General features: G+C 42.3%; 1 protein-coding gene across 3 annotated transcripts in view; it reads right to left on the bottom strand.

Moving 5' to 3' along the window:
• Positions 1-20,832, bottom strand: part of MKLN1 (muskelin 1) — a 94,546-nt gene that overhangs the window by 31,657 nt on the left and 42,057 nt on the right. For all 3 annotated transcript variants that reach the window (XM_030959350.1, XM_030959352.1, XM_030959351.1), the window contains one exon: positions 13,142-13,254. In XM_030959350.1, the coding sequence (XP_030815210.1) occupies positions 13,142-13,254 (113 nt within the window). The remainder of the gene's footprint in view (positions 1-13,141; positions 13,255-20,832) is intronic.

Here is a 20,832-nt window from a genome sequence, read left to right as displayed (position 1 = left end):
GTTCACACGAGGAACACTCTGCCACAGCTTGCCATGGACACAGCAATCCAGTAAATTCAAACAGCAAAGTTTGTTGACTCCACAAGTGTTCAAAGAATCTGACCCTTTAAAAGCAATAATTGAGAAAAACTGATCATGACAGAGATGACTCTCTAACCCAAGGGTGAGGAGATCAAGCATGGCTAGAGGGCAAAAGAGCAACCTTTTATCCCCCTGCCAGGATGTAGGCTGATCATGATCCATTAATTAATGTCCCAGGCTGAGTGGATCTGACTAGAGATCTCTATGCCCTTCTTCAAATCTAGGCCTTATCACCAAGTCACAGTTTTGACAAGTTGCTTCTGTGACTGTCTGAACTCATAACAAACCTGTGCAAAACTCCTCATCTCTGGAAGTGTTCAAGGCCAGTGGATGAGGCCCTCAGCAGCCTGGCCTAGTGGAAGGTGTCCTTGCCCATGGCAGAGGGGTGGAACTAGAGGGTCTTTAAGGTCCATCCCAACCTAAACCATTCTGTGATTTTATAATTAAGTACTTTACTTTAGATCTGGTTTCTTCTAAGTTGTTATACATGGAATCCACATTTTTGCAGATGAAGCTTCACAACCTGATTGACTGAGGTAGTAGAGGTGTCACTTCCCAAAGAGAGCCCATCTTCTATAAGACTCTGAAAGTCATGTCCAGCAACAGCACCCAAACGACCTGAACAAACACTGCCTCTGGGCACTCCTTCCATTCTCATCAGAAAGCTCCTGGCACACACACTGCAGAAACCACACGTGAAAGGGGCTTGTGACTGGGCTAAGTCCTTATTCAGATGGCAATAAGTGTGTCAGGCTGCTTTGGCCAGTGCCTCAGCTGCTGCCAAGGCTGTGATGGCAAGAGGAAAGCATTAGCATATCACATTTCTAACCTACAGGACACCAAACAATACCAAAAACTACTAAGCACAGGCACTGCTGGGCTTGTGTGGGACTCAATGAGTGCCCACACAGAGCCAGGACTGACCTGAACAAAGTGGCTCTGTGCCACCCAGCCCTACCATACAATCAGCACAGCACAATAACAGCTAAAACAGATTAAACAACATGTGCAGGGTCCTGCTTGGAAGTGCTACAAAATACCAAGCTTTATGCCCAGCTCCAAGGCTCTTCTTTAAACAGGTTGGTGTGGATGTAACTCCTCTGGTCTCTACAGCACAGATAAACACCCTGGTGACGGTGGGATGGTGGGGAAAGGAAGAGAGGCTGGATGGCCAGGAGCACTCAAGAAAGGCTTTCAATCCTTTAAGCACCCAGGGCCAAATAGGATTTTTAGGTTTCGTCAGTGCTACACGAAATTCAATTGTGCAATGCCAAGTGAATACACAGTATACTTTATGAAAAGCCTTCTCAACATGCTAAGCCACTTTATAAAATCTAATTAGAGCTTTCTTCATTTAACTTGCAAATGCTGAAAGCAATTATCCCACTTAAGGACTAACTTACAAAACGTTTTCAAAAAGCAACACAACAGCACCGAGAGACAACACCGCCTCCTTAGAATAATTGATTTGTTCCTATACAGGGGAGAAAGGATTGGGACTCAACTCCTTAGGGTAGGGTCTGCTCAAATCACTATTTATGCCAGAATCAGCAGGCATCATCTTAGCAACAGCATCCTGGAATGCTACATTAAGGCACAAACATGATAGCTCTCATTTTTTTGTTTGTTTTTAAATAAATGTCCTATGAACCTCCTTTAATGAGAACATGACCACAGGAAGCCAGTTCCACTGCCCATCCCAAACAAAAACTGGGGGAGCTTGGCTTCTTCTGGTTATCATAACCTTTTGCAAATAAAGGGGTTTCAGTTGCAAGAAAAATCTGTTTTATTCAGACCAATCCAGATGAAAAACCTCAGGAGCAAGCCTGGATCCTGTTCAAGAGTCAGGGAAATAAAAACAAAGAACAGCTGACTAATTCTCCGTTCTTGGTCCTGTAAAAGACTGAGTGGAATGTGAACACTGCCTCCAGTATGAAGTTCAAAAATAAGCGTCATGAGGTAAATGCTCTTGTCCTAAAGCAAACTAGGACGAGGACATAAAAAGACACAAACAACCTACTTTGTTTCCAGTCCTGAGAGCAGCCTGTCAGGCAACAAATAGTCCCTCCTGCCTACACACAACTGCAGAGATTAATTGCTGTCATTTCCCAGTTTTGGACTATAATTCATTTCCTCCTCCACACCCCCCCAATAAAAAAAAAAGGGGGGAAAGTTCTCCACAAACTTGAAAACGAAAGGAAATGCATATTATTCCTGGCATTAATTCAAGTCCATGTGCTTTAAGATTAGAGCTTGTTAGTGCTTTATCAATGCCAGTCTACAGCTAATGCGCTCCCAAAATGTTTAATCTGAGCCACAGCAAAGATTTGCTTTGCTCTAGATGAGCACTAAATTCAGCAAGAGAAACAACTGCAGCCATACAACAAAATAAAACCTTTTCATCCCATACAGGTTACTCACAGGAGTTTATCATAACCTAAAGGTGCCAGAAACATAAGAAAATAATTTCATCTATTCTTTTTTTATGGTAGCATGGAGGATTTTTATGGTCCCTCAACACAAAACAGGAGCTGGGGACTGATGTATCATTCCTATCACCCATGAAATCACTGATGATTCAGGAGCACCAAACCACCAGAGGGAGGGTCCTGAACATCCAGTCACACAGCAGGAGCATCACAACTGTGCTGAAGGCCAGAGTAGCCCAGCACAGGCACATGGCAGGGGATCAGAGCCCCCTGTAAGGGTTTCTGCAGTGTAAAAGCCCCTCCCTCAAACAGCACATCCCAGCTTCTTACTCTGTATGATGGCAGAAATCAGTGCCACCAATGTCATTTGATGTCCAAGACTAGACAGTTCCAACACTAGAATTAAAAACCTCTGCATGTCACACAGGGTAGATGCAGCAAAGCACTGAACGTTTCCAGGACCATAAGATGGGAGTTTACCTCCAAAAAATGGTTTCTGGATACTCTATGTTCACTCCATTCTTTAAATTATTCTGCAAATAATCCCTGGAAGTGTCCAAGGCCAGGTTGGATGGAGTTTGGAGCAACCTGGGATAGTGGAAGGTGTCCATGGCAGGGGTCTGGGGCTAGATGATCTCTAAGGTCCCTTCCAACCTTTAACACTCCATGATTCTTGCTGCTATTTATAAAAGTAACAGATATTCCAACTTAATTTTAAGGCTGCTCTACCAGTTATAAAGAATATTTCGGAGAACATGCATGTTCATCAGCCACAGAATGGTTTGGGTTGGAAGGGACCTTAAAGCTCATCCAGTCCCACTCCCCTGCCTGCCACTATCCCAGGTTGCTCCAAGCCCCTGGGACTGGACAATTCCAGAGACAGGGCAGCCACAGCTTCTCTAGAAAACTGTTACATATAAATCAAATATGTTCTGCCAAAAAATATTTTGGGAAGCCTAAGAAATAGACCAGAATGCATCTAAGAGTCATCATCCTGAAAACTCCTCAGGATCAGTACTGGAAAGCCATGAATTTACACAATTTTGCACACAAGAGAGTTAAATGCCTTATGATAAATATTAGGTTTGGATATTAAAAAGTTATAATTAACTGTTAATAAGTCCAGGCACAGCCAAGACAGGAAGACACCCTTGGTCAGGCAGTTGACACAGAATCTGAGCTATGGCTAATCTGCTTACTGGTGCCCTCCTACAGCGATGCCACGGGATAGATTTACCAGCAAAGTCCTTTCTGGGCATCTGACTCAGACATGATGGAGCAGATTAAAGTCAGAAGCAGCTTTTAGCACACAGTTTTGTGTGCACATCTCTTCAAGGTGGGAAAACAATAAAATTTAATAGGATGAAGCTTTCTTTTTTCCCCTTCCTAAAAGCACACTCACATTTGGGACAGTCCTAATTTCCCACTGTTGATGCTGCACGGCCTTGAGCTGAGCCTGCCACAAAGAGACTTTCCCTGCTTAAATTAGAATTAAAAAAATAAATGGCCTGATGTTCTATTTTTGAAAGACGGTTCGATGAGCTTATAAGTCAAATGATCAGGCTCAGAGATCATACAACACAATCCTTATGACAGCAGTGGGCTGGATTTGATGACCCTTGACAGCCCAAGCCCTCCAGTCTGACACAAACTTGACTCCAAGTCTTTGCTCCATCCTCCAGGGATCAGCACAGGTTTATCACAGCACAGACTCATGCAGCCCATGAGGATTGCTATGAAAACAAATAGATAATGCTCTATTCTCATGAAATTAATATTTATTAGCCTCCCTGCCACCTGCTTGTAGAAATAACTAAATTGAGAGTATTTTCATAAAGGAATGAATTAATACACAATCTTCTGGCTTCTGATGTGCCCTGATCAAGGAACCTCTAAAGATCAAGTGTGTCCTCACAGCTGAACTTTACAAAGCACCAACACTGTGCTTTGACAGCTGTGCTGCCTGAGTTTTCCTACAGTGCAGGAACAGCTTTGGCAGCCACTGCCAGAGGAATTGCCAGTGCAGGAGTCACATTCCTGGATCTCCTGAGCTCTCACACCAAGGTATCCTCAAGGCCTTCCAGCAATGCCTAACACCATGGATCTTATGCTGCAGAAAAACATCTTAAAAGCCAGTGGGAAGGGTGAAAAGCTCCCACATCTTCAAGCATTCAAATAGTGGGAAATAATTTGTGGCCACTCAGTATTTAAAAATGGGGTTCTAAAAAAAAATGAAGGGGGACTTTTTATACAGGCAGATAGTGACAGGACAAGGTGGAACAATTTTAAACTGAAAGAGAAGACATTTAGATCAGCTGTTAGAAGGAAATTCTCTGCTTAGGAGGGTGGGGAGGTCCTGGCACAGGGTGCCCAGAGAAGCTGTGGCTGCCCCTGGATCCCTGGAAGTGCTCAAGGCCAGGTTGGATGGGGCTTGGAGCAACCTGGGATAGTGGAAGGCATCCCAGTGCATGGCAGGGGGTGGAATGAGTTGATCTTTCCACCCTTCCAACCCAAACTATTCTGTAATTCTTTAATTTATTTGAAGAAGGTTGCAGGAATGTGTATGAAGGTCTTGTGCAGGCTTTAGTTTACAGTCAAAAATAAAAGTCATCCAACCTTTGTGATTCAGCTTACAAATGCAAACAAGAGAAGTACTGAAGGAATACCCCAGTACATGGCGACCTTGCAGCAAAAGGACATCAGTTCTGTGCTATTTCTAACAAAAGGCACAATTCACCTGCAAACAAAGCGCTGCTCACACTGCTGAAACGTAAAAAAAGTTTCAACTTCTTAAATTTTACCAAGTAAATTGTCAGTTTGTTCCACATCCAGAACTCAGCTTTGCTTTCAGCAATGCTGGTGAAATGTAACAGACAAGCCACCAGAGAACCAGAGCTTTCACCAGCTCTGAGATGGGCCCTCAGGACCACGTCCCTCGTGTGCCGAATTTAACTAACCCCATTAACAATTGCAGGATGTTGAATGAGGTCATTTTTGCATGCATCACAAGTTCACTCTGTCCTCTCATTACCAGTAACAATGGCCAGCGAAGGTCCAGCCAAGAGAGATTTTTCCATAGACACAAACTACTCTGCTGAGCTACAGCCTCACTTGCAGACCAGAAGCCTGAAAAAATTTAACTGGTTACTTATAAACTGTTTAGCCACAAAAGGTTACAAGCAAAGCTACACTTTTGGAAGTTTGTTTTTTTTTTTTTTGTAATTAATTGTCCTTGAGATGCTGGTGATAGACAAACATGATATTCTAAGTCTAAATCCCTTGACAGCCACAGGCTCTCAGATGTTTCTGAGAAAGTGGAGACAGTTTTGAGCTGTGACAAAAGAGTAGTTTGCACCTGAAGGTGTTGGCAAGTTGGCTGTTTAATTTCCTAGAGCCCAGTATCAGTAACATTTCCATCACATGCAAGCCCTGAAAAATTCAAGGATTAAGTCCTATTAAACACACTAAGCTCTTTCAGATAGATCTGAATTCAACACATCATTGCACCAGCCACTGTGCCAATAACTTCTCTTGAGACAATCCAGAAAGCTCAATTCCCAATTACCTCCAAAACCCAGTTGCTGAAATACCACAGCAGCAAGGTCCACAAAAACTTACTACATTTTCAAGCACGTAATTATCCAGACAATTTAGCTACAGATTTGCCTGTGATACTACTTGAGACTGCTTCCCCTATGTTACCACCTTGGGATAACTGATATTTCTTTAGGGATTTCTGTATTTGCACAGACTGAGCAATGTTAATGTAACATTAATGTAACAAGTCTCTCAGTGCAGCTGAAATAAGACATTACTCTACTCCCAAGGCAAAGTTGACTGGTGTGTGAAGCTACTTTCACTCACCGGCAAAAGAGTTAAGTTTTCCTTCCACCTCTACACATTCTCCTATTTCTTTAAAATCCTTTTCTTTTAATCCCTTCAGTGTGAAATGCTGGGGTCCTGGCATTCCAGCTGGCTCATCTCACAGGTGCATATTTCTGTGTCTTTAAAAGCCAAAAGGATATAAATCAGAATTCCTTGTACCAACATCAACCTCTTCACTAAATCTTTACCTGAAAATCCTGCAATGTTATTTCCCCCCAGGATGCATCCACAGCCACCCAAGAATGACTCTACACTGCCTCATCTACAATTTACGGGGAATTGCAAAATGCATTAGGATGATGCAATAATGTCCTAATAAAGCCATGTAAGTAAAATAAAGTTCCATTCCAGACCAGAGATCAGAGCATTAAACTCATCATAAGCTGCAGCTGAAGTGGTGATTTTTATCGGAACATAAACGCCACAAATCAACTCTGCCTGATGCATTACTTCAAGGACTAAAAGTAGTTTTACTTTGCAACTGAAAGCTTTATGATGACTTGGAAATTCAGCATAACCTGAAGAATGGCATGCACAAGCTCCAGGGCTGCCAAAGTTGTGCAGCCTCCAGGACATTGGGCACAAGGCATTTATTTAATGCTCCTTTCTCCACGAGACTGACTTGAACGGCAGTGTGTGGAGGAAAAGGACCTCCACACATTCAGACACCTGGTGTGAGGAATAACTGAAGTTTGGCTGGTTTTCTGGGCTTTTTTTTCCATGCTGGAAGCAAGAAATACAGGCACGTAGTGAGGAAACTGAATAACTTAAGACCTGAAGTTGTTTTCAAATATGGATGATCTTTTCCTTAAAAAAATGTCAAAGTTAAAAAAAAAAAAGACAAATAAACCAGGATTAAGAGGACAGAACTCTTGAGGCACACAAGGTAGCATAAGCACATAAGTTAGCTTTAAAGGTTGAAAACCTTTCCCAAAAAGTTTATTTTAAAATAAATTATTTTAAAAGCTGTGGTGCTGCTCCCTCAACAGGGTTTTTTTGCTTTAGGCTGCCTAAGTGGAAATCACTGGGGATGTCAGTTAGGCATATGTGAAAGTCTCTCTCAAACATTCTGGTGAAAGAATACTGTCTTAGAACATTTTAAACCATTATGCTACTAAATAGGGAGGAAAATAAACCATTAGCCTGTGATATTTAAGATCAGCCTAGGATACTTTTCATTTAGTTCACTCCAGCATCTGCTGTCTTTGTCCCTACTTTTGTAGGCATTTGCACTACTTAGGGAGTTGGCTCCGAGGTACGTCTGCAGTATCCAAGTTTCTTTCAGGGACAGCTGCTTTCTCCCTATGTGCTTTTGCAGCACCAGGAATCTCCTACAACTGAGCATCTGTACCACTGGAACTGCTCAGCAGTAGGACATGGCACACTCGCTGTATTAGATATCAAGTCTGTAAACATCACAATATTTGCAACAAAAAGCCCCTCAAGTCACTTGATGTGTCTTCCAAACTGTATCACCATCTGTGGGAGGAAGTCAATATTTGAGACTAGTTCAGTTCCTACACTTCAAACAGCACAGGGTAAAGACTTTACATTGATAAGCTCATGTACTTTTGCATCACACCCAAAAAAAACAGAAGGGTGTCACAAAGTCCTACAAAAAATGCTTCTGTGGTAACATGACACTGAAAGCTTTGGGTAAATCCATCCATGTCAACAAATGCAAAGAAATGCATGCAGAGACTGGAGAAAATTTAACTGGAAATACAATAGCAGTTGAAATTCCCCCTGGCTCTCACCATTAGGAGATCTTTCTACACTTGTCAGCTTTTACTTTCAGCATCATGGAAAAGCACTTTCAGTTCACAGCAAACTGTCACCTCACAATATACCCATTTTCTACATAATTTTGAACCTACTGAACAGGAGGCACCTGTTGACCTACACTTTCCTTCACTGTAAGCAAAGATTTATCCTCTCAAGCAGTTAAACCATGGCAAGACCTTCACTTCTACCTTTGGTAAGGAAATACTCCAACAATTTTTGAGAGAAACACAGTGTCACCTAAACCTAACCCATTTACACAATTTCCACATCCTTCACAGAGCTGATTTGTGACCAGGATTTTCCTCTGAAGAAGCCAGAATGAGGATGAGTCAATGCATTTTCCAAGAAGCAGCACAGAAGGTACCAGTCAGTGCAGTGAGACTGTTTGAAGGGAGATCCCCCCATCTCTTGTCTCTAGGAAATACTAGAACAAGGTACAGGAATACCAGAGAGACACAAAATATGCCAATTTTCACACTGCTTTAGCCTCATTTATCTGATCTCCAGAGGCATCAACACCCCTCAGCATTTTGATCCTATTTCAAAATCCCCTGACTATCAATTTACACCAAACAAAGTCTTTCCTACATTTGAAACCGTCCTCCTGCACTGATTTTAACTAAATTACCCTTCAAAAGAGAAAACTGCTGCTTGGAAACTAGAAATAGACATCAAAACACACTCATGACATTTCCCTATTAACTGACACTGGCCTAGAGTAAAAATGTCCAAGGAATGACAAGGTTTGTTTTTTTTTTTAAAACTATTTATTCCCTAATCCTGAAGAGGTCTGTTGATCTACTAAAAAACCCTGAAGACAACAGCATTTGTCAGAACATTCCAACTGATTCAGGATAGAAACTCTTAAAGGCTCTTAAATGAAGCCCACTTTGGCTGTGCCTTGTGCCAGCTGATTCACAGGGCTGTCACACACTCCAGAGACAGAAGCTGTGGGGAAGCTGAGAGGTCCTGAGCTGCTCCAGGGAGCATCTCCCTGGAAGCATGCAGGCTTGAGGAAGAGGATTTGACAAGCACAGCAGGAGTCCTGCTGGATCCATACTCTGAAGGGATGGTGGGGTCTGTCTGTCTGTCCATCAGCAGTGGTGGTGTGCTCAGCAGCAGGTCCTGCAGACCCTGTTTTCATGCTGAAGGTGATCAGCTGTTCCAGCAGAGCCCTGAGCATTTTGTCCAGACATACAAGACAGACATAAGGAGCTGGAGCATATCCAGAGGGGCTGAGGAAGCTGGGAAAGAGCTCAGCCTGGAGCAAAGGAGGCTCAGGGGGGACCTTGTGGCTCTGCACAAGTCCCTGCCAGGAGGGGACAGCCGGAGGGGGGTCGGGTTGTGCTCCAGGGAACAGGGACAGGAGGAGAGGGAACTGTGACGGTTGTCACAAGGGTTTTTGGGTGAAGGAAGAGACGAGATCCTTGACTCCATGATCAGAAGGCTTGATTTATTATTTTATGATATATATATATATAACTACATTATAACTATACTACAAAGAAAAAGCAGGAGAGCTTTTCAGAAGCTTGCTAAGCTAAGAATAGAAAAGTAAAGAATGATAACAAACCCTGCTCTCTCAGACTGTGTCCGAGAGAGCTCCGTTCTGGATTGGCCATTATTTCTAAATATCCAAGCTGGGTCAATCCAGACTGACCTATTGCATTCCACAGCAGCAGATAACCTGTTGTTTACATTTGTTTCTGAGGCCACAGCTTCTCAGAAGGAAAAAATCCTAAAGAAAGGATTTTAGTGAAAAGGATGTCTGCGACAGGGAACGACCTCAAGTTACACCAGGAGAGATTGAGCTTGGATATTTGGAAAAATTTCTTCACTGAAAGGGTTTTCCATCCCTGGCACAGCTGCCCAAGGCAATGATGGAGTCCCCAACCCCAGAGGAACTCAAAAGCCATGTGGATGTGAGACCTGGGGATGTTTAGTGGTGGCCTTGGCAGCGCTGGGAGAAACAGCTGGAGTTGATCTTAGAGGGCTTTTCCAACTGAGCTATTCAATGATTCTATAAAAAAGAGCTATGAAAAATCAGCTTTGGTGTCCAATTATTAAAAAAGACAAATGCAACTTCAGGTGACAAAGAGACATCTCACTGGAAAATGTTGAAAAACAGCAGCAAAAACATTTTCTAAAAAGGTCACACAACGTTCTCCTAATGCATTGCAACAAAAGCTCCCAGTACCCTTATCCCAAAAGCATTACTCTGCATTATCCCTACAATAACACTGGACAGGATGCAACTTTCACCGTATTTCACTCTTATCCAAGTTTCATTACTAAGTGGCTAATTTAACCACTGTCACTGATTAATTAGAATAAAAAATCCAGAAGCAGAACTAGCACAATACAACAAAACAAGATTAAGCTCCACTGGAATCTACTCTGAATATTTTTTAAAATTCCATGTCAACAGACATTTCCTTTTTGCAAATTGTTTGTGAGCAGTTGATGTCCCTATTAGACAAACATCTGGAGCCTTTGTTTTTGAATATACTTCTCAACATTTGAGATTGACCTTTTCATTTCTAAATCAGGTTTCATCCAGATCTCTTTGGAAAAAAAAAACCCACAACCCATTGCTGGTTTCCAAGTACAGCAGCTGCCAGGTCACTGTACCTCAGAAAGTCACCAAAACCCCTGAACTACACTTCAGGAGGCCTCCTGAACACTGCTGAATGTATCACAGGATCATGGAATGCTTTGGGTGGGAATGGATTTTTAAGTCCATCCAGGGCCACCCCCTGCTGTGGGCAGGGACACCTTCCACTATCCCAGGTTGCTCCAAGCCCTGTCCAACCTGGCCTTGGACACTTCCAGGGATCCAGGGGCAGCCACAGCTTCTCTGGGCACCCTATGCCAGGGTCTGCCCACCCTCCCAGTCAGGAATTCCTTCCCAATATCCCATCTAATGCTGCCCTCTGGCACTGGGAAGCCATTCCCCCTTGTCCTGGAACACCATGCTTTTGTCCCAAGTCCCTCTCCAGCTCTCCTGAAGCCCTTTTAGGCACTGGAAGGGGCTCTGAGGTCTCCCTGGAGCCTTCTCCAGGTGAGCACCCCCAGCTCTGCCAGCCTGGCTCCAGAGCAGAAGTGCTCAAGTCCACATCATCGAGGCCTGTTGAGCTTCTCAACCACCAACACCCCCAGTTCTCCTCCTCCTTGGGGTTGCTCTTGGATCCATTCTCTGCTTGGCCTCTATCTGCTCTTGGAATTGCCCCAATCCATGTGCAGGCCCTTGCACTTGGCCTTGCTGAACTCCACAAGGCTCACAGGGGCCCCACCTCATATGTTTGTCATAGAGAGTCCTTCCAGAATTCTCTTTCCAAAGCCATGTTTCTCCACATTTTTCACAATTAAATACATCCCTTCTTCAAAACTCCTCACACATTCAGCAAGTCTCCACTTTTTAAAAATTCCTCTTTCTTCCTCTCCTTGCTAGATCCTTCCCATCTTCCATCTGAATTTCCTGAACTTCCATAACACTCTGCTAACATTTTTCCCTCCAAAATCCCTTTATAATCATTTAACCACATAAAATCACAACTCTTCCACTGTGTCTCCTCCACAGCTCTCCTTTTGTGCATTCCTCCTTTCTCTCATCTCAGCCAGGCCTCCTAAGCTTTAGAGCAACTCAACTGGATGTGGCAAGACCCCAGCAAGAAGGAAATGCATCCCTTAAACACCACACTGACCCACCCTGGTTTGTGCAGGAAGAAAACACAGCAGCCCCTTTTTGACTAAACAGAACATAAATTTAACAATTTTACCTCTCCACAGCTCTGTTATGACAGAAACCAGAGTATCACATTCAGTTCTGTTATTGCCCATTTTGTAAAGGATGTTCCAATCAGTAAGTACATGACACAGAGGTTCGAGGGCTACAGGAAATGCCTGTGAGATTTTTATTTTTTTTTCAGCTCAGGCTATTTGTCCTACTTGATCACAACCTCTAAAAAAACCTTTGCTATGAAAAAAAATGAGAATATTAAAGTGTTATTTAATCTGGTAAGGAAGCTCACAAAATTAGCCATGACAGGAAACTGAGAAATACAAATGAGAAACAAGATGTTTTTATACTGTTCTCAAATAGCTGAGGAAATCAACTACTGAATTTGTCAAAAAGTAGTGGGATCTCAAACTTTTCATACCTCCAAGAAGAGGTGGCACGAATTTTCCTCTGACAAACAAGTAATGAACACAAAATACAATAACCACACAAAACTTGAAGATTTCAGTGTACAGTGAAATGAATTACAGAAGCCAAAGGTCTTGGACTTTTTTTGTCTGGTCCTATAACCCAAGCTACATTCATTTCAGGTTTCATACGTCAAACACTGAGCAAAAGAGGCCAAGGAAAATGGTTCAAATGAATTCCACGAAAGCTCTCGGGGTTGCGTAGCCTTTGGCAGTAACCCCTGTCCTCTAGATTTCCATCTGGTAGTTGTCCATTTCTATTCATTTTTGACAGAAGCTAAAAAAATAAACAATTGGTTTCTGAAGTTCAAACATCAAGATCAGGTCTGAAATGTTCATTAGCAAGTTCTTGGAACCTTCCAGTGGGAGGTGTCCCTGCCCATGGCAGCAGGGCTGGAACTGGATGATCTTTAAGGTCCCTTCCAACCCAAAACATTCTGTGATTCTGTGATAAGTCTGGTTGTTCAGCCACACAAAATTATTTAACTCGTGCTCTATTTGCTGAGCTGATTTTTTGGCCGACCATTTCTGCTTTTGAGAAATAAACCTTTCCCCTCCAGGAATCTTAGCACTTCAAAGCCACCTCCAGCTCATATTTTCCCCATGTAAGCCTTTCAAAAGTCTTCAGAACTTGAAGGTCTGAACTCTGTGGCTCTCACTCTTACACTGCACTTCTACACAAGGACTTTAGGAGGGGCATTTTTGAGGGCAACCACTGATGTATTTTTAAAAATATGGATGTTTGCAGAACTTACCTCTTTCTCAGTATCCCTGGATATACAGGTCCACTGGTTTTCCTTCACACTGTATGCCCAGAAGTCAGCCAGATCCTGAGTTCCGTCCCAGCCACCAAACAAATAAACAGTTTCTATTTCAAAAAAAATATTAAAAATTAATTTTATTTTTCAAAGAGAATGTGTTTAAACAGGCTAATGCCTACAAAACATCTGTGACAGAGACAAATTATCAGAAGATAAATTTAAACTCTTTTTTTTTTCTTAAAACACCACTGCTCTTTGAATGGAACTAGTCATCAACACAAAAATGTGGTTTGGTTTAGTAATGGAAGATTTTAAGATTGATAGACAGCCAATTCTCAGCGTCATTTTCTATTTCCACATTTACATAAGAGGCAATCAAACCCATAGCCTTCTGATTAAAATTCCAGACAGACAAATGAACAATATTTAACATTTTGGATCCTGTGCATGTAGTCTATCAATGACATCTCAGCCTGTGCCCTGTTTGGTGCAGGATTTATACATCAACAAGATTTTAGAGACAGGAGCAGCAAAGTTTTTCTGTTTAGTCCATCCCTTAGATAGAAAAATCAAATACAAAATTCTCTTCAAGGGAAATGTCTTGCATAATGTTAACTTACCTGATGCCACAAAAGCCGGCGAGTACAAGAGTCACAAATTTAAGTCAGTGTTTCAGGGCTGTCACCTCAAACCCACAACTGCTCTGTGTACAGCAAGTTCTAAGGCTTCCCAGACTCACTGATAAAGCCAGATGAAGCCTTTGAAAAGGGGAAGCATTTAAGAAAGGAGTTTCTGTTCTGCCATGGAGAGATAACCAAACTGCTCCCATTATAGAAACAGCACTATCTGGTCTCAAATTCTAAAAATACTTCATTTTCAGACTGCATTAAAACAGAACACAAAGCCAAGCCCAAGAAGAACAAGCTCCTCAAGACTTGCAGAGTTTTGAAAAACTCTTTTAAAATCCACAAACCACTTCTATTATGGAGGTAATAGCCAATTTTTAATCCAACACCAATTAAAGCGTGGAGTTAGAGCACGATTATAAAATGGGACTAGTCCCTGACCCTTACCTACCATCAGGATAGTGGTCATCACCATGGAAAGGTTACCCTGGTTCATTAACTTTAATTACCCTTCCTCCTGGACTCAGGGCTCCCAGTGTTCCCTGCAAAGAGCAGGTCCCTTTGTGCGCATAAATTCTCACAGCTCACAAAACCCACATTACCACAACAGCTTCATTGATAGCCGAGAAAAATAAAAGATTTGGCACCAGCTAAAAATCCTACTGGGGCCTTGCCAAAATGTCAGGCCTGCCTGGAAAGGCTTTGTTGGCTCACATGAAATTTAATAGCAAACCTGAATGACTCCGATGAAAACTCAGATTTTGGAAGTTACCTAGCCCAAGCTGACAGAATTAAATGTGAGCACTGAGAGAGGAGCACAAGCACCCAGCTGGTGCTGAGCATCCCCAGAGCAACACCCTGAACACAACTGGACATGAACTCTGTGCCAGACACTTTTTACATCATGAAACTGCAGCTCACATGAAAGAAAGGTTCCATCACTATCTAGACCCAATGAAAATAATTTTTTTGTTTATTGCCTTATTGCAGAAGTATATATATATTTTAGAGGAAGGTTCCATGTTTTAAAAGGAATGTTTCTTAATGCATAAATGCATCTGTTGCTGGTAATGTCAAATAAATAATTTTTTTATAGTTCTCCTAAAATTTGTAATTGTTTTCCCATGGTATAAAGCAAAAAAAATAGTTGTTTGGTGGTTTGTGGGATTGTTCTTCTTTATTTGGGGTTGGGTTTGATTGTTTTGGTTTGGTTGGGTTTGAGTTTTTTGGGGACTTTAAAGTTTTTTTTGAAAGTCAAGCTTCGCTCTAGTTCCCAACCAGTATCACTGCTTGTATTCTAGCTGTTAATTCAGATTTTATGGGAGGGGTTTTTTTCATCCTGCATGCAGAGACCCAACCAGGACAGATATGAAAGGCCAATATTCAAAGAAGAGGACAGAGGCCACAGACCCCAGGCAGCAGCAGTGGGGCAGCCCAGCAGTCTCACACCAATATAACTCTGGTAGCACTGGGGAACTCAAGGAGAAAAGGATCCTCCCTCTGCAACCAAGCAATATGGAACACAGCAAATTGATGCTGCTTTATTAAAGCAAGTCTCTATTCAGCTTTAGGAGCAGAGCAGGAGAATTTTCAAACCTAGCTGAAAGGCAACAAGAAAAAAACATGAAAGCAATTATATTTACCCAAAGCTTTTACCAGCTACGTTTAGGAAGTCAAATTTCTCCTCCAGCATCCTCAGCTTATTTCCTCTACATTTTTTTCTGAATACAAATTCAACACTTTGAATTAAATATGTTCTGTGAGTATTTCTAAACTGCTTGCTCAGTCAAAAATTTTTCTGTAATGTCTGAGTTCTTTTCTTCCCTTACTCTCTAGAAGATTAAAAGGTGCCAGTGAAGTCCTCAAATGAGAGGATGTACATTCCCAATAATCCACATATTTCCTGTCAGTCTCTCCTTAATTTCTATTTCTCAGAAAAGTAGCAAAGCAAGCTTCTCCAATCCACGAAATACCAAAATTCCTGGGGTGGTTTCAGTCCAGGTTCAGACACATTCTCAGGGACAGTTCTCTACCTCCTGTTATCTCCATTTTCTCCATGTGGTGAAATACTTGTGGGATTCTGGTACAGGAGGACTTCCTCAGTGAGTACATTCCAGTCCTGGTGACATATTTAACTATATTCTTTGGTCAAGCAGTATTTCCATGTCTCTGCTAGAACAGTCCTCCATGGAATATAAAAGAATTGTGGATCTGCAGCACTTCAGCAAGGTCCATCAGCCATCCCCCAAATCCCTCACAGGAGGGCTAACTTCAGCAGAGACCACATTGCCCAGGGAATTATTCAGCTATACTTTGTCCAAGGAGGGACATTTCACATGGGATCCCTGCTGCAATGACTAATTAACCTCATTACAAATTTTTCCCCCTAATATCCAACAGGATATTCCCTTCCTGCCCTCTATCCTACCTCTCTGCTCCCCCCAGAATGAGCCTGGCTATCTCCATGCTCTCACCAGTAGCTGAAGACAGCTCTAGGATCCTCCCATGAACCTTTTTTCTACCAGATGAACAAAACCAGCTCCCTGAGCATCTTCTCACACATCACACGCTCCAGCCCTGACCACCTTGGTCAGTTCAGTTTGACACAATCCTTATTGTCCCAGAGAGCCCAAACCAGGCACAGCACTCCAGATGTGTCCCCAAGTACCCAGAAGAGGAACATCACCCTCTCCTTTCCCTGCTGGCCGTGCTTGTGCTGGTACAGCCCAGCAGGAGAGGCCACAAGGACACGTCAATGATGCACACTCAGCTTCCAGTGCCTTGCAAATCCTTCCATGCAGTCAGTGCCCAGTTTGTCCTCCTGCACAGCTGTCACATCCCAGGGGCAGGATCAGAACCTCACAATTCTCTGCTGCAGCCCCCCTGGACTCATGGCTCTGGTCCCCATTTCATCAGCCACTGCCCTCCCAGTCAGCTGCCAGCACAGACTTGCTGGGGCTGTACTGGAGCATCACTGTCTCTACAACTATGAAAGATTCCTCTCAGAAATAACAAACCAACCAAGGTGCAAGATCTCTCAAAAGCCTTCTACAAAAGGATGTCACTTCTCCAAGCAGCACCCACACCTTTAGTTACATGCCAGCAGTGCTGCCCACTTTGTGAGGAGCGTTTAAGAGCACAAATATAAAACCAGCCTTGAATCTTCTTGCAGGATCACACTCCTTGGTTTCTGAGCCACAGTTCAGCTGGATACAAGTTGGCTGAATACAAGGGTTTTTTTTTAAGGATAGGCATACAGTCTCAAATGTGAAAGCCCCATGAAGTTGAGTAACCTCCAGGATTCAGCAGCTGTTTGTGTTTCAGAGCTTAGAAGCCATCTGTGTTTTGTTTCTGAGATCCCTTCATCCTGTACACAAGTCTTGTTTTTAAATATCTTATGGATAGTGGTGTTTTCCTCAGGCAAAACAGCATCCTTCATGTCTGCTGCTCTCTCTTCATCTTTTTCATCTTTCCATGCTGCTTTTGAACGAGCCTTGTCATTTCTGCTGTGCTGCCCACGTACACAATGGGCACACTGGGCCCAGTGCTTTGAATCTCCCTCTGTTCCCAACCTACAGATTTGTCCTCATTTATCTAATGGAAGGAAGCAAACAGAATTCCTTCGGACGAAAGGAAAAGCAAAAATGATGTACAACCAAAATTACACAGCAGTTGCACTTCAGTGAGAGAACAGAGGTACCACATCAATAAAGACCATTTCACTAATGTTTTCCCGCAAAAAATTGTTTCACTTGCCAAAGAGAAGAGAAATGGAGACAGAAGAAAAATCATCCTGGTTGCTTTGCTGTTATTTCTAAAGCAGGCTCATGGGAAAACTTCAACATTTCAGAAAGCCTGATATACACTAAATATCTTTTTTTTTAAACAGAATGATTTCTACATGGTCTCTATTTCTATTGTTACCAAAACAATTACATGGCTTTATGGACTGCACTGTCATTCACTGTGTCTGCCCTGTAAGAGCAAAAGAGATCAATTCCACCTTGCCTATGGAATTAGAAACCACATCTCCAAAACACAACACACATACTGTTCCTAAGTACCAACATTACTCCTTAGAACTTGCTTTTGGCAATTCACTTGTCCATTCCCTCTTCCAGAATAAGCACTGGAATTTTGAAACATGTGGCATATCTGACCCATAAGGAGGCCAGGGAGGGCAGACACAAAGAGCTGTTAATAAGGAACCAGTGCCAGATGCTGACACCCTCATCCAAAATTGCATTAGGGTTCAATTCCCTGGGAACACAGTTCTGCACATGAGCCTGAGTGTTACTGCCCCAGTATTTCCCCAGGGCCTACACAAACAGCTTCTCATGTCTGACATGCAGCACATGACACTGTGCTCTTGTGTACTTCTGGGGTTGTTTGGGGGACAATTTTGTTTTAATTTATGTACCTGGGTTGCAGCTACTCAAATACTTCCCCTTCCTTGTAGAAAAGCAGAGAGAACTCTCCAGCCTCCCACATGGAGAGCTGCATGAGAAATGCACCTTGCAGGGGAAAGCAGGAATAACAGGAGCTTTCTGTTTTCATTTGCAGCCTAAAGCTTTAAAGTACCTACCAGTGGTTTCAGCTGTAACTGAATTTTTCTTTGTTTATGTTTCTGCACATGTATACCAAAGCCAACTTCCTAATTCTCCCATCCAGAGTCATTCCAGTCTCAGTGTTAATGTGATTAAAATGATGGAGGATATAGTGGGAATCACTAACTTCCCATTTTTAATTTCTCTTTTTTTTTATATTTAGGAAGACATTGAGCTGCATTCTCAGTTCTGCATCCCACAATGCCTACAGTTCCATTTCAAACTGCTTTAAGAGATTTCCAAAGCATCAGGAACACTGCACTTACTCAGTCAGCTGTGGCAGGTATTAAGAACAGGAGTACCAGATGGAAACGAGCTCCAGCACAAGTTACTGGCTGCCAGCAGAGACATCAAATTCTCTTTCAGTTACTTTCAGCCTACTCTAAGTGAAAGATAAACCATGGTAAAAGGCAGTTTAGACCAAGCTAATCCATGTTCTACCCGAAACTGATAAAGTCTCAGTGACTCCATGCACCAGCAGCAACTTAAGATCTAATTCAGCTACTCAGCAACCCATATCCTCTACCTTGACAGCAGCACCTGCATCCAGCAGGCTCAGTACTATTGAATTAGAATTATTTTTCTAGTCAGTAATGAGTGGTTAAAATCTCTTTGAGGTTAATCAAAATACTGAACCATTTCTAGTTCATTTACAGCTACAGCAGATCTGGACATCAGAGATGAAAATTTGCTTCCAATACTTAATTCTACGTGATCTGAAACTTCAGAATCTCCTTGTAAGCATGATTTTGCTGTTTCACTTCACTTCCAAAAGATTCAAGTTGAAGAAAATACTGATTTTTGAGAAGGACCTAACTCCTCTAACAAGGAGTGCAAAGTGAGATGATTTTTTTTCAGTTGCCAAAGTCTTCTGAAAAAAAACCCACTCAGCAAGCGTGTGAGTAAGGAGGGAGGATGTCTTTGAAGGGAAGAGTACACCACTGCTCCTTTTTCCATTAGCACTGGATCTGTCCAAGGTTAGCCAGGGAGCTTTCCAGCTCCAGTCTGTAAAACACATCCTGACATAACTGGCTACATTCCCACCAGCTCATTAAACTCCACCTATATTCAAAAGGAAAACTCCAGCAATCAGCAATGGGAAACAGCCCCAAGAACTTCCCCTGGCCTGTCACGAGCTAAATTAAATGGCAAAACTGATCATCTCAAAAACATTTCAGCTTTTACAAGCCTCAGTGGACCTGGATGCAAAACTGAGAGCAACTTCCCAAACAGCCCACAGAGAAACTTTGGGAAGGTATCCCACCACCTGTAAATAGAGCTACAGCAAGAAATGACCACCCTGAGGGGAGGGACATCCAGGATTCCACCTATGTGGATAGTGTCCAGCCACTTTTGTGTAAGTAAAAGAATTAAAATAAAATTTTTAAATTGTATATATTTGATAATTTATATTATATTATAATGTATAATATATATACACACATTTATAATAAAATGTACATAATACATTATACATATATTTCAATAAATAATATAAATATTATTATATATTAAATACACACATGTATCCAAAGCATATATAATACATATAAAATGTATCAAGAAATATTAAAAAATATATGGATGAGTTTCAGTGCCTTGTTAAAGCAGAGTGAAACTGAAGTCAAAGGCAGAGCTGACAACCTTACTGGGACTTTAGAGAAGAGCAGTGGAAAGGAAGGCTCACACTACCATGGATATTTTATTTTCAGGAGGTGTGCAGGACTATCATTTCCAAGTTGACAAGGATCATGTTTCTTCCACGCTGTGGTGAAACACTCACTGCTAATTCCCGAGGCCACTAGGGAGCGTCCCCAGCCTCTGCATAGACAAACACCAGCAAATCCTCCAGCAGTGTTTTGTTCTAATCAATCTCAAACCTCTCCCACCAAATGAAAGAAGTTTACTCTCCTACACCAAATAACTTGAGTGCTTCCTCCAGTGCAGTAACTCCTCTGAGCAAAAGCCAGAGGCTGCAGTTACTGCTGCATTTTCGCTTGTTCACCATGACTTAGCAAATTACTCTGGAAGGTCCTGTCCTGTCACATGCTCTGTCCCCGTCCTGTGACCACAACAGATATGGCCATGGGCATTTTTTTGCCAGCTCCTTCAATGCCACCCTATATTCCTGTCCAATACCCACGCCCTGATCTTGTTTCTCCCTTCCCAAGAACAATCCTTTCACTCACACAGCAAAGACTCGGGCAGATGCTTTCCTTATTTTAGTAAGGACTGACGTAGTACAGAAATCTGATTAAGTAACAGACAAAGATATAAAAAATTATGCAGAACAACAATCACTGGAACTGCTCCTGATACACCACCCCACTTTCTTTTCTCTGTATGTTCTCTGAAACAGAGGCTGAGCCATTCCTTAAACTGCTACAGGAAACGTTTTTGCAAAAGATGTCTGAAGAATTATATTTAACAGGAGTTGCTAGAATTATATTTA

The sequence above is a fragment of the Camarhynchus parvulus genome, chromosome 1A (genome assembly GCF_901933205.1).
Source record: "Camarhynchus parvulus chromosome 1A, STF_HiC, whole genome shotgun sequence".
NCBI lineage: Eukaryota > Metazoa > Chordata > Aves > Passeriformes > Thraupidae > Camarhynchus > Camarhynchus parvulus.
This window is presented reverse-complemented; position numbering and strand designations above follow the sequence as displayed.